The sequence below is a fragment of the Lithobates pipiens genome, unplaced genomic scaffold (assembly GCF_037356315.1).
Source record: "Lithobates pipiens isolate NorthernLeopardFrog02 unplaced genomic scaffold, aLitPip1_a1.2 Scaffold_18, whole genome shotgun sequence".
NCBI lineage: Eukaryota > Metazoa > Chordata > Amphibia > Anura > Ranidae > Lithobates > Lithobates pipiens.
In genome coordinates this window covers 347,087,792-347,101,711 of record NW_027507758.1, presented here as the reverse complement: position 1 = coordinate 347,101,711, position 13,920 = coordinate 347,087,792, and the positions used below count along the sequence as shown (strand labels likewise).

Here is a 13,920-nt window from a genome sequence, read left to right as displayed (position 1 = left end):
GTTTTCAGGGACTGGGTTCCACAGTGATTGACTAAAGCTCTAGACCCTGCATATAACTCAATGCATTGTCACAAGTGGCAAGGTGAGCGCCGCCCCCCCCCCCCCCCCCCTAAAAATAATTTCTGAGGTTTTATAGCATGCTTTAAAACTGTCCAACAAATGTGTCTTGTCAGATTATCCGATCTTGTATACACAAGTCCGAATAAAATCCAAAATGATAAACACGCATGTGCCAAACCAATGCTAACCATAGCACAACAGTAGCAGAAGTTGCCCAAAGGGTGGTGGTAAAGAGCTGAAAAAATGCCATAGAGGGTTAATCAAGAAAATAAATTGGACCCAGCCATAGCCCTACCATTCATAGTATGGGTAATGTCATTTTAACCAAAAATAGTTGGCTGAGAAAGTTCTGTCATCTGTATCCAAGTTCACGGCCAATGCCCTTCACACAAAATTCCACAGATTTGTCCGATGGAAATCCGATCACATGTACAAGGCTTAACTCAGGTCCAGTTAACTTTCAAGTTGGCCATTTTTAATATCTCCTTACCTCACAATGCAAGTTTTGGCCTGATTTTGAACATGTTCAACCCTAAGCTGCATAGCATTGCCTTCCTCATCACCTGAGTTGTCAAGAACAGCAAAAATTAAGATAAAAGGCATTCATTTGAAGTGCCATATCTAAAATGCCTGGATGAGCAAACAATAGCAACAATTGGTAAAAGGGTTAAACCCTGCATGGTGCAATGTAGCCTTGCCTCCAAACACACCGTAACCCATAGTAGACCAAGATGTATGGGATCCCACTATGACAATCCGACAACATGGTTAAGAACTAAGCAAACAAGAAAAAGGCTGCATGTGGAAAATGTAAATGAAACCAGCATAGACAAAAAAAAAAAAAGCAAGCTATTTTTGGTTAAAATGACATTACCCATACTATGAATGGTAGGGCTATGGCTGGGTCCAATTTATTTTCTTGATTAACCCTCTATGGCATTAACTCCAGCTACTGCATTCTGGGTTGACTAGATCGCAATAGAGACTCTTAATGGAAGCGAGGTTAGAACTATCAGGTTTTTACAGTTTTCAGTTGCCCTGTTGGAAAGATCACTTCCTTTCCTTAGGTCATCGACACAAAACTTGGAGGAAACCTCTTCAGTATGGCCACAGGCAACAACCTGACAGTTATATAAATAAAAAAAAATGTTTTAATGGTGGTGTCCAGGATGGACAGAATATGCAGAACAATATCAACTTGGACAAAGCGCATTAACACCTGACTCACTCTTTACACTATTCAAAACTAAAAAAGTATTTTTTGGCTTGAGCTCTACTTGGAGATTAACGTTTATATATTCTAACAAAATGTTTATATATTACAATATAAAACATGTTGATCAGAAAAAACAGCTTGGAGGAAAAAAAAAAAAAAAAAAACTTCCTGGAGATCCTGTTTTAATCTGTATTAACTTTCATTGAGGAAAAAAAAAAAAAAAAGGATTAGATTTAGTCACACAAAAATAAACTAAAAGAACACTATGGCTAAGGCAGAAGAAAATCTCTTAAAATACATGTTTGCACACAAGTGTTGCAAATACCTATAAAAGATGGAACAAAATGTAAATATAAACAGGTCTGGTCAAAATATATGTAATGCATGATATTTTTTTTTCCACAGGAATAACATTTACAAGTAAATACAGATTTTTGAGCTTACAGGAAAATGTACCTGCTAATTTTATACATTTCATTAAAATTAAAACTTTCTTTGTAACTTATCTACAAGTCAAAAGGTGCATTGAATCTACAGTTCTGTTTTACTGCTGCATGCGTCTGCATATTTCCATGCTTACATAATAAATATTAAATACACAAAACAAACTGAAGCCACAAATATTTCAGCGTCAGCTATGTGATGCTGACCATTTTAATGTCCCAAGAAAATTAAACATCTGAGGTAACGATGGAGGGTTATCCACCCTTCTAAAATCATGGTTTTAAAGTTGTGGAAGTATTCAGTAATTCAAGTAGAGCTTGAACTTTTCCAAAAGGTCAAGAAAGAGCAGCTTTGATGTTTAATCCATAAGTCTGCATTCGCAAAGTTCTTTGTATATCCGTTTCCGCACGCGAGGCATGTCTTCTTGGGAGAACTGGAAAGGCTGTTCAAGAGCGAGGCACTTGCAATACTATGATTGGGGGTAAAAAAATAAATAAAAATAAAAAAAGTTAAAAATGGAAAGCCAACATACATGGGCCCTCAATTAGAACAAAATTTGATGTGTGTGCTTCATCAAGTTTAAAAAGGATAAGTTCACCCTTCATAACATATTACACCTATATTCAGAGAGGGACATGTAACATGTTATGCATGCACAGGTCCCCAGCTGTGACAGCAGACCAGGGATCTTCTCCGTGTCTGCTGCCAGAATTTAAAAAAAGGGACACAGCCACGTCACTCATTCACAGTGTACTGTGAATGAGGAACTACAACTACCAACAGCACTTTGGTAGTCCATTGAAAGTTCCTGACAGCGTGTAACAAAATGCTCAAATGAGGTACAAGTACACAGCTTAGGCAGAGTCTGCCTGAGCCCTGCATAGCACCCACAATCTGTTGATCATTTTTTTTAACTTACAAAAATAGGATTTTTTTGTACTCCCCACAAAATCCTTTTCTCTTATGTTCACCGACCGACACAGATCCTCTCTTAGCCATTGTGTTGTATACCTTACCTCTAGGAGAAATACTAGGCAAAGTTGTAATACAACACTCAGAACTTTCAGTTCCGCCCATGGGGCCGGTCCCTTAGGTATCAACCCTCCTGCCTGCTAGCAGACCTCAGTACATCAACAAGCAGTATAATGTAAAGAAAAAAAAAAAAAAAAAAAAAAAAAAAAAAAAGGAGGGATGGGTGCTGTGACAGTCGGTGAATTACAGAGAAAAGGATTTTACGTCGAGTACAAAAAATCCTATTTTCTCTTATATTCACCGACCGACACAGCTACTCTCTTAGCCATTGGGACATCCCCAAGCAATGCCAAACGAGGGGTGGGAAAACAGCATAAACACTTCATCCACCGTGGCAAGTGGGAACAAGTGAAACTTTACCCAACAAAAAAGAACAGTGCGTGGAGAAATCCACCACAAAAATCAGAGTACCCCCAACAGGAGTGACTACCCACAACCGCAAAAAAACTGCGTAATGTAATGCAAAAGTGCATTGACTTAAAGGTACTGTGTTTTTATTGAAAAACCAGGAGAGAAAAAAAAAAAGGTAAAATATTGCATATTCAATTGCAACTATACAGCCGCCTGCAAAACTTTGCGGCCAAAAACAGGCATCAGCCGATGCACCGACGTCTACCTTGTAGAACTTGGTATACGTGTGGACAGATCGCCGCCCTACACACCTGAGCAACAGACGCTTGGTGTTGGAAAGACCACGACATTCTGATTGCCCTTGTGGAGTTCAAATCCCATGGGGGTAATGGTGGACGCACCAGAGGGACTACATGACAGACCCCCTGAACAAAAGGTACTCACTACAAGTGAGACATCAGGGGGTCGCTGAAAAAGACAGTCAAAGCTGAAACTTGCCCTAGTGCTTAACGCCAATTTCTGGTCTACTCCTTGCTGAAGAGCAGGATCATGGATATGGAAAAAGAGCGCAGATGCCAACCTTTTTCCTCACATAAGGAGATGTAAGCCGTCCAGGTACGATGATATATCTTCCTAGAAGAAGATTTCCGTGCTCTCAACATACCGTATTTTCCGGCGTATAAGACGACCTTTTACACATAAAAAAATTGGCCAAAAAGCAGGGGTCATCTTATACGCCGGGTCAGCTCCTCGGATGCTGGCTGGGTGTTCGGTAATACTGTATGTAGCTTCGGCTACATACAGTATATACCGCTGAGCCAATCCTGGTGAGCGATGTATTCAAATGAATACAAAGCCTGCTCGGATTGGAGTAACGACCTCTGCCAATCCGAGCAGGCTACTCTGTAGCCTGCTCCGATTGGCTTGGAGAGTCAGAGTGGCGCGGGCTGATGATGTTACAGCCTCTGCCAATCCAAGCAGGCTTTGTATTCATTAATAGAATACATCGCTCACCGTGATTGGCTCCAGCAAATGCAGGAAGAAGGAAGAAATATGAAGCCTCGAAAGCCGGGTCGTCTTATATGGTAAGTACAGATTTAAAAGCATTTTTGTCCTGTAAGATTAGGGGGTCGTCTTATATGCCGGGTCGCCTTATACACCGGCAAATACGGTAGTTGGGATCACAGAGTCTGACAGACTCCCGGTTCCTCAACACCTGGCTCTCAATAGCCATGCCGTTTAAAGCAGTTTTGTACCTAAAAATTTAACTTCTTGTTATTAAAAGCACATGATAGCATACTTACCTAAATGAACCCTGAAAAAAAAAATATTTCCGTACTTACCTTATATTTCAGATGTTTGTGCTGACTTCCGGGCTGTCCTCCCGTGGGAGTAGGCATGGTTATCATCCTCGCAATGGTCCCTGGGAAATTTCTAAGCTATTTCCCAAGAATCCATGGGGGACAATGAAATTGCAAAATCTCGTGAGATTTCGGGAGGACGCCAGTCACGTGACGAGGGCGTACCCGAAATTGCCATTTTTAAAGTGGGCAGGCAGCTGTATCTGCCATTACCACCGGAGCATGCTGGGAGCCAAGCGTCACAGAATAGAGGAAGTAAATGCCTGTGGGCTTCAGACGCCCACACTTAAAATGGAAAACGCCTGACTACTTTTTTAAAAGTTATCCGAAGCAAAAGCATAGTCACGCCGGGGGTCAAAAACACGCCGATCGTGAATGCTAACCGACGGTAGCAATCGCCCACCAGTGACACAGGTAAGAAGGAAAAAAAAAAAAAGCAGCGGAATCCCGCTTTAAAGCCCGTGATGGTAAAGCAGGATGGAAAATCAGACCCTGAGACAGAAGGTCCTCTCGCAATGGCAGTCGCCAGGGAGCGTCTGCCACCAGAATCACCAGGTCTGCGTACCATGGACGCTAAGGCCAATCTGGGGCCACCAGTATTACTGGGATCCCCTCGGCTTCCACTCTGCGAATCAGACGTGGTAACAGCTTCAGTGGAAGAAAGGCATAGATCAGCTGGTACTGATCCCACGGAGCCACCAGCGCGTCCAACACGTCCGCCCACGCATCTCTTGTCCTGGACATGAATCTTGGCACCCTCTGAGACGGGAGGCCAGAAGATCCACGTCTGGTTTGTCCCAACTCATGCACAGTAACCTGAATACCTCCGGATGCAACGTCCATTCTCCTGGGTCCAGCATCTGGCGACTCAGTCCGCCTGCCAGTTCTCCGCCCGGGGAATGTAAATGGCCGACAAAACCAGTACATGTTGCTCTGCCCCCCGAAGTATGTGCGCGACCTCCCGTGCTGCGGCTGAGCTTCTTGTCCCCCCTTGGTGATTGACATACGCCACTGCAGTGGCGTTGTTTGACTGGACCCTGATCGGATTCTTTCGTCGACCAGAGGCCCTGAGCCGACTGAACCTCCATTATTCCACCCCAGCCGAAAAGACTCGTGTCCGCTGTAATCACTGTCCACTTTAGAGGTAGGAACGACTTTCCGGCCTGAATCACCGGGGACCTCAGCCACCAGATCAGTGATACTCTGATTGGCTCACCTGAATTGAACGATCCAGGGACAACTGAGATTTGTCTCATTTAGACAAGATCTCCTTCTGCAGGACTCTGGTGTAGAACTGGACAAACGGTACAAGGGAGGCCACCATGAGCCCCAGGAAGCGACAACCACCTGTGGTTCATCAGCAGTCTTACCGTGGATCTGAGAGACTGCAGCTTGTCTGAAGGGAGAAAACTCTTGCTTCCATGGAGTCTAGCAGAAAGCCTAGGTACTCCAAACGCTGAGTCGGTACAATCACTGAGTTCTTTAGGTTCAACAGCCACTCAAATTTTTGCAGAGTCTAAGGTGGAAGATGCTCTCAGGAGGAGATCGTCTAGATATCCCACGATCGCGATCCCACGTTGCCGTAGCAACGTCAAAACCAGAGCCAAAACCTTGGTAAAGACTGGGGGGGTTGATGTCAGACCAAAAAGGGAGAACCACAAACTGGTAGTGGGCTTCCCCGACTGCAAATCGCAGAATCTTCTGCTGCAACAGGCATATGGGTATGTGCAGGTACTTATCCTGGATGTCTAAGGGCGAAATGGAGAGCAGCAGCTACTGGGCGACTGATTCTATTCTGAACCTCTACATCTTAAAGTGATAGAGGGCTTTTGGGTCCAAGATTGGACGTACCCCTTCCTTCTTGGAAACTACAAACATATGAGAAGAATCCTTGGAAACGTTCCGATTCCAGAACCGGTACAACCACCCTGTGACTCAGCAGATCCCTTACTGCCCCCAAGAGGGCCTCCCGGCGAGTCGGGGATACGGGTATGCTGGAAGGGAAGAATCTGTTTGGCAACCAAGAGAGCAACTCTATCTTGTAGCCTGAAGAAATCAGGTCCCAGGTCCATTGGTCGAAAACCGAGGGGACCACCTGGCTGCAAACTTGCAAAGGCGACCCCCCACCCGGGACATGGGTGGGGACAAACCTTCATGCGGTAGTACTTATAATCGCAGGCTTGTTAGAATTGCAGTTCCAGGGACGTTTTTGTCCATCCATGGTTGTCCTGTCAGGCTGGGGACATTATACCAAAGCTCCAGGTGGACGGAAAAGCCGTTAGCGAACGAAAAAAAAAAAAAAGGGCCCTTGCCTACAGCGCGACTCCTTAGCCTTCCTGGCCTGTTGGAGTAATACACTGTTACCACCAGTGGCATGCTTATTAATGCCATCCAAAGAGGCTCCAAAGAGCCGTTTGCCAAGGAAGGGAAGATCCGTCAGGGCTTTTTTAGATGCCTGGTCAACAGATCAGCATTTCAGCCAATCAGGCGCCTCAGCACCACAGCCGACACTGAAGCCCTAGATACAGAGGGAGGTATCCAGGGCCATGTCACAAATGAAAAAAAAAAAAAAAAAAAAAAAAGTTTTGCGCACTCAGTGTCTGCGACACAAGTGCAGATGCCAGTACTGGTCGCAAAGCGGACCCCAAAACTGTAAACAAGGAACGAGCCACTGCCTCGGCCTTCCTGTCCGCGGGATCCTTAAATGCAGGAGTTCCCACTACCGGGATCCTGGTTACTTATTTAACCTAGATACTGGAGGGTCCACGACCGGAGGAACCAACCACTTCGTGAGAAGGCTTTCCTCAAAGGGGTAATGCACCGCCCTGTGTCTGGGGACCAAAAGGTCCATGCGTCTGACCCCATTCCCTGTAAGTGAACTTGTCTAATAAGTCAGATACGGGAACACCATAGGTGAACATGCTGGCTTGCGGAACCCAAAAGGGACCGGTACCTCAGCAGGGGGACCGGCTGGCTCCTGAATCTTCAGGGTATGAAGCAGCAAGCCCACAGAGAGCCCCTTATATAGACACACACACACACACACACACACACACACACACACAGCTCAGCAGCCACATGCAGCATTCCCCCCCAGAGGCGGGAAGGGAGGAAAGATAGGGAAAGGGGAGATAAGATAGGGAGGTGGGGGGGCCCCTGAATCGACTTCCCTGGGAATGCCCAGCTGCTCAACCCCGTCAGTACAGGGAGAGCTGTACTTACCAGTTCTGAAGAGCTGGGAGACATTCCACTGTAGACCTACTCCTGATCAGTACAGGCAAGGCTACTGGCCTCGGCATACTGTGATGCAGACATCAGTAGCTCAGTCATATTTACGCCCCGGAGCATAAAAGCTCACCGACCACCTCTGGAGCAGAGGTATGTTGTGGCCTGCCGAGCCGTAGCTGCGACCTGCACACGCTCGATGGCCGGACTGGAGAGATTACAAGGATAAGTGAACCAGCCTGTCACACAGCCAGCTGTTGATAGAAGATCACAGGATCACTCTCATCTTGCGCAAAAAGCGAAGCTTCTGAAAAAAAAAAAAAACAACACACACACACACACACCTATGGGCCCGCAGGGTTCCTAGGTCTTTCTCCTTCACTAGGCAAAATAAAACTGAGGTCTGCTAGCAGGCAGGAGGGTTGATACCTAAGAGATCGCACCCATGGGAGGAACTGAAAGTTCTGAGTGTTGTATTACAACTTTGCCTAGTATTTCTCCTAGAGGTAAGATATACAACCCAATGGCTACGAGAGGAGCCGAGTCGGTTGGTGAATATTAGAGAAAAGAGAATTGATTTTAGAAAAAGGTGAACTTATCCTTTAAAGCTAACCATAAACAGAGGGGCATCTTTGCCAACCAGGGCTTCCCTAAAAGCCCCTTGCTGCTCCATTGTCATTAGATCATGGTCATGTAAATCCCTTTTTTGGAGGATAAGAATCTGAATTTGAAGTTGCATTTGACACAATAACCCCATTATTGGTCTTTGCATATTTTTCACATTTTATACACCATAAAGGTTTACATCTAACATTTAAGCAGCAAGAAGAAAAAAAAAAAGAATAGCATTTTTAAAACAGCTTACCTGTATAACCCTTTTCTTTGATGTACATCAGGGGACACAGAGCCATAGTAGTTACTATGTGGGTTATAGGGCCACCGATGGGTGATGGACACTGGCACACCCTAAGGCAATAAGTGTACTCCCTATATAACTCCTCCCACTACTGGGAGTCCTTAGTTTTGTAGCCAAGCAATACAAATGTATACCAAGAAGAGAGGGACCTCTGTGTCCCCTGATGTACATCAAAGAAAAGGATTTTTACAGGTAAGCCGTTTTAAAAATCCTGTTTTATTTTCATACTTCAGGGGACACAGAGCTATATGGGTTACTATGTGGGATGTCCCATAGCAATGGCAACTGAAGGGAGGGAGACCACAAAAAAGTAGGGCAAAAAGGAGGCCAGAGGACTCATACGGCAGCCTGCAGTACACTGTGCCCAAAGACAATATCCTCATGACCGTTAACATCGATTTGATCAAATCTGATAAACGTATGAACTGAAGACCAAGTTGCGGCCTTACAGATCTGAGCCATAGAGGCCTGATGATGCGCCGCCCTGGTTGAGTGTGCTTTAACATGAAAAGGAAGCATTTTCTTCTTTAAGCCGTAAGCTTGAACAATCACTTGACAAATCCATTTGGAAATAGTAGATTTTGATGCTGCCTGTCCCCTTTTTGGATCTTCTGGCAGTATAAACAAAATATCTGTTTTGCAAACCTGAGCGGTCGCCTTTAAATAGACTCTGATTGCTCTTACTACATCAAGGGAATGTAGTGCCTTCTCTTTCCTAGATTGAGGCTCTGGGAAAAAAGAAGGAAGAATAATATCCCGGTTTAAATGAAAACCTATCACTATGTTTGGTAGAAATTCAGGATGAGGATGCAAAAACCAACTTATCCTTATGCATGATCAAATATGGCTCTTTACAAGATAGAGCTGCTAGTTCCGATACTCTTCTAGCAGAAGAAACGGCAACCAAAAAGATTATCTTTCTTGTCAAAAGAACCAAGGAAATTTCCCGTAAAGGCTCAAAAGGCTGATTCTGCTAAGCCGATAAGACCAAATTTAAATCCCAAGGATTTAGAGGTGCCTTGATAGGGGGAATAATCCATGTTAACCCCTGAATAAAGCTACGCAGCAGAGAGTGGGAATCAAGAGGCCATTGAAAAAAAAAAAAACACTGACAAGGCCGAGATATGGCCCTTGATATTACTCAAGGCCAGCTTCATCTCCAATCCCATTTGCAGGAAATCAAGGATCCTACCTACGACATACTTCCTGGGGTGCCAACCCCTAGATCAACACCAAGAAACATATGCCTTCCAGATTCTGGAAGCCGGCTTCCTGGCATTAATCAAAGTAGACACTACTGAAGGAGATAACCCACGATCCTTTAGAATGTGGGTTTCAATAGCCAAACCATTAAATTTAGCATCCGTAAGGTAGGATGGAATACCGGACCTTGCGCGAGAAGGTCTCCAAGGGACTCCTACCGCCATCTTTATGATCTCTGTAAACCAAAATCTTTTGGGCCACCAGAATCACCTCCTTTTGTTCCTGCTTGGTCGTGCGAAGAAGACACGGAAGTAGCAGAACTGGAGGAAACGCATAGATCAGTGAAAACTAATTCAATGGGAAGACTAAAGCGTCTGTTCCGCATGCTAGTGGATCCCTCATTCTTGACACAAAGTTGTCGACTTTGTTGTTTAACCTGAACGCGGACAGGTCTACTTGTGTAATACCCCATTTCTGACATTTCGCTAGGAAGAGGTCGGGGTGAAGAGAGACCATTCCCCCAGAAATAATTGTTGGTGACTCAAGTAGTCTGCCAATTTTCTATTCCTGTAATGAAAATTGCCGATAGACAAGGGATGTTGTGTTCTGCCCAAGCTAGAACATGATTCACCTCTTTTTGGGATTGCACGACTTCTCGTGCCCCCTGGTGATTGATGCAAGCCAGAGCCGTGGCATTGTCGGATTGAATCCTGACAGGACAATCCCGTAGTCTGACTGTCCAAGATTCTAGGGTCAGACGTACTGCCTGAATCTCCAAAATGTTGATAGGCAAGGTCCTCTCTAACTTGGACCATCTCCCCTGGACAGAATCTTGCCTTATATTGATAGGGCAAGCATTATCCACCGTTCACTGAGGCAATTGCAGCATCCATTACTGGATGTTCCCATTCAGAATACATAAGCTTTTTTAGCCATGAATGCATGGGAAAATCATCCCCAGATGGGGGAGGTTTAAATGATCCCAAACCAGAGGTGGGTTCATCAAGAGCCTGCGATACAGGCAAAAAAAGGTTTGAACGAACCAAACTAGTAAGTGTGCACAAGCAACCAGTCTTGTGATGCTACTCTCTCTATATTAGGATCCTCGGAAGAGGCTATATTAGTATCTTCCAAATCTTTTTGAAGATCTTCCTGATCGCCTTGCACCTCAATAAGAGGGTCCTGAGCACTGGATGGGGATCTGCTATGTTTAGACCCAATATGGAGAGATATCATAGCATCGATCTTTTCCAAATGGTAGAAGAGAAAATCTCCTGTGTGATATATACAGGGACTGAAGTGTCTAGTGCAGCTGCAACAACAGTCTCCCGACGACTCAATCTAACCGGCCACATCACTCTCAGGAGGATGACATTCTTTTGGAAATGGACTTAGTTTATTGTGAAAACATTGACCCTTTAGAACCCTTAGAGGAGTTCCTGGTCCCTTTTACATTCATAGCCTGAAGCACAAAAGCAGAGGCACTACCAAAAAGAATGTACACTGCTAGGTTATAGTCCAGTGCTATAAGCTGCTATTAATACCTAGCCTAGTAAAGTAATGTGTCAAAGGCAATGTCTGTGTCACCAAACCTGAAATAAGCCAACCTCCTGCTCATGTGTCCCTCCACAGCCAGCAGCAGCTACACACAGTGTGCTTTAAAAACTTCCTCCACGTGTGGCCGAGGTCTGATAGCCTTGCCCCCGTGCTAATTATGCCCCCTCCTTCTTTCAAAAGGAAAGTGTTTTCCCATGTGAGCGGCAAACTTCAGGCACCTTGCAAACAGCCGAGATGGCAAAAAACACAGCTGAGCAGCCGTGCGGTTTGTCTTTTTTTTTTCTGTGTCCCCTGATGTATGAAAAGAAATTGAACTTTTGGCTTACTTGTAAAATAAATTTCTTGGTATACATCATGGGATACAGAGCTTTAGTAATCCTTACAAACTGGGATATCCCAAAGCACAGAACACAAGGGGTGAAATGGCTTCAAGAACATGAAGAAGAAGTGGCTCCTTACAAGGAAGGGCTGCCAGTTTTGAAACCCCAGGAGCCAAAAGTAATGGCAACCAGAAAAAACAACCTTCTGCATCAAAAGCACCAAATTAAGGTCTGGAATAGGTTCAAATTGAGGGCTTTAAAATAATCTGATCACTAGGGGTTCTGACGAAATAGATTTTTCCAAGAACACCCTCAGTGCAGCAACTTGAACTTTGAGGGTACTGACAGCTAGGCCCTTGTCTGCTCCTTTTTGAAGGAACTCCAGGATAGAGGCAATCTCTTAAGGATCTGACGGATACTGTGCACCAGGAGTTGAAAAACTTTCCAGACTTTAGAATATATTGCTCTTTCTGCTGCTAGATAGGAGGGTAGCAACCAACCTATCCGAAAAACCTTTTCTCCTCAAAAGCTGCTCCTCAGAAGCCAAGCTGTGAGTTTTTGCTTTGCTACTTTCTGGTGAAGCAGGGGACCTTGCATCAGGTCTTGCCGCAACTGAAGGTGCCAATACGGTTCGAGTTGCATCTGTAGAAGGGATGAAAACCTTTTGGGCCAGAAAGGAGTGATCAGGATTACTATTGTATCCTTTTTCCCGATTTTTGTTATGACCCGAGGGATAAGCTGAAGAGGGGGAAAGGCCTAGCAGAGGTGACATTTCCAACTGTGTGCCAGAGCATCTACCCCCAGAGATGACTTGTTTCTGCTCAAGGAGATGGAGAGGCACCTGTGTATTTTCCTGAGTCGCAAAGAGATCCACCCTTTGCCGTCCCCATATCTTCACGATCATATAGAAGACATCTGGGTTCAATCGCCACTCTGCTTCTTATACTTGGTTGCTGATGAGGAAGTCTGCCACCCTATTTATAGTCCCCTTTTAGGTGGACCGTGGCTAAGCATAGAGTATGGAGCTCTGCCCATCTTAGAATGCTTCCAGCTAGGCACTGAAGAACTCTGCTTCTGGTGCCCGTCTGTTTATGTAGGCCACTGCCGTGGTGTTGTACGACAGGATCTGTATATGCAGTCCCTGAACTTCTGCAAATGATAGTAAGGCCATTTCTATTGCCTTTATTTCCCTCCAATGAGGACCTTACCACTTCTATCGTGGACCATGAGCCCCGAGCTCACGGCCGCTCATGTGAGCCCAACCCCAGGAGCTGGCATCCGTTGTAAACCTTACTTGGATTGGGAAGGATAACAGACCTGCTGAATACCTTGTCTGGTTCTTCTACTACCAATGACTCCTTTTCACTGTGGTGGGGATCTTCACTAACGAATCCAGCGACTCTTGCTGGGGGTCCCAGGTTTTTAACAAAAACTCTGCAGAGGTCTGAAGTGGAGCCTTGCCCACTGAATTGCCAATATGGAAAAGGTCAGGGTTCCCAATGCGGACATGATCTTTCTGATGGATAGAACATGCCTGGACTGTAATAACGACACCACTTCTACCAACTTTTTCCGTTTTTCTTCTGGAAGAAAAATCATTTGCTCCAATGAGTTTATACGGAAACCCAGGAATAACACCTCCTGCGAGGGAATCAGATTTGACTTCTGGAGGTTTAAGATCCATCCTATGGATTCAAAGTGAGCACGGACTCTGACCAAGTTCTTCTGAAGCACTCCTCTGGTTTGAACAAAAAACAGCAGGTCGTCCAGATAAGGAATCACTGAGATTCTTTCTAGACGGAGAGAGGTGCCAACGCTTCGGCCAATACCTTCATGAACACTTTTGGGGACGATGACAGGACAAATGGGAGTGCTCTGAATTGGTTGTACCACCTTCTTCCCTACTTTCAGTGCCAACCTCAGATATTTCTGGGACCTGGCAGCAATAGGAAAGTGGAGATAGGCATCCTGCAAATTTATTGATGCCATGTAGCACCCTTGGTTCAAGGTTTTTTTTTTATTGAGAAAATGGAATCCATCCGAATTCTTCTGTACTCGATTGATTTAGACTCTTGAGATTTAGGATGAGACGAAACTTTCCTGAAGGTTTCTGAACAAGAAATACATGCAAACTGAAACCCTGGAAGAACTCCCCTGTAGTGACCAGAACAATGACTCTCTAGGATTTCAGTTTGCGGATTAGGGACTTCATGGCGAGAGCTTTGGCCAGATCAC

At 44.9% G+C, this 13,920-nt stretch overlaps 1 protein-coding gene across 3 annotated transcripts in view; it reads right to left on the bottom strand.

Moving 5' to 3' along the window:
* Positions 1–1,897: 1,897 nt before the first annotated feature.
* The window catches only part of SENP5 (SUMO specific peptidase 5), a 52,405-nt gene continuing 40,382 nt past the window's right edge, over positions 1,898–13,920 (bottom strand). For all 3 annotated transcript variants that reach the window (XM_077487423.1, XM_077487422.1, XM_077487421.1), the window contains one exon: positions 1,898–2,189. In XM_077487423.1, coding sequence (XP_077343549.1) covers positions 2,079–2,189 — 111 coding nt within the window. In that variant the 3' untranslated portion in view covers positions 1,898–2,078. The remainder of the gene's footprint in view (positions 2,190–13,920) is intronic.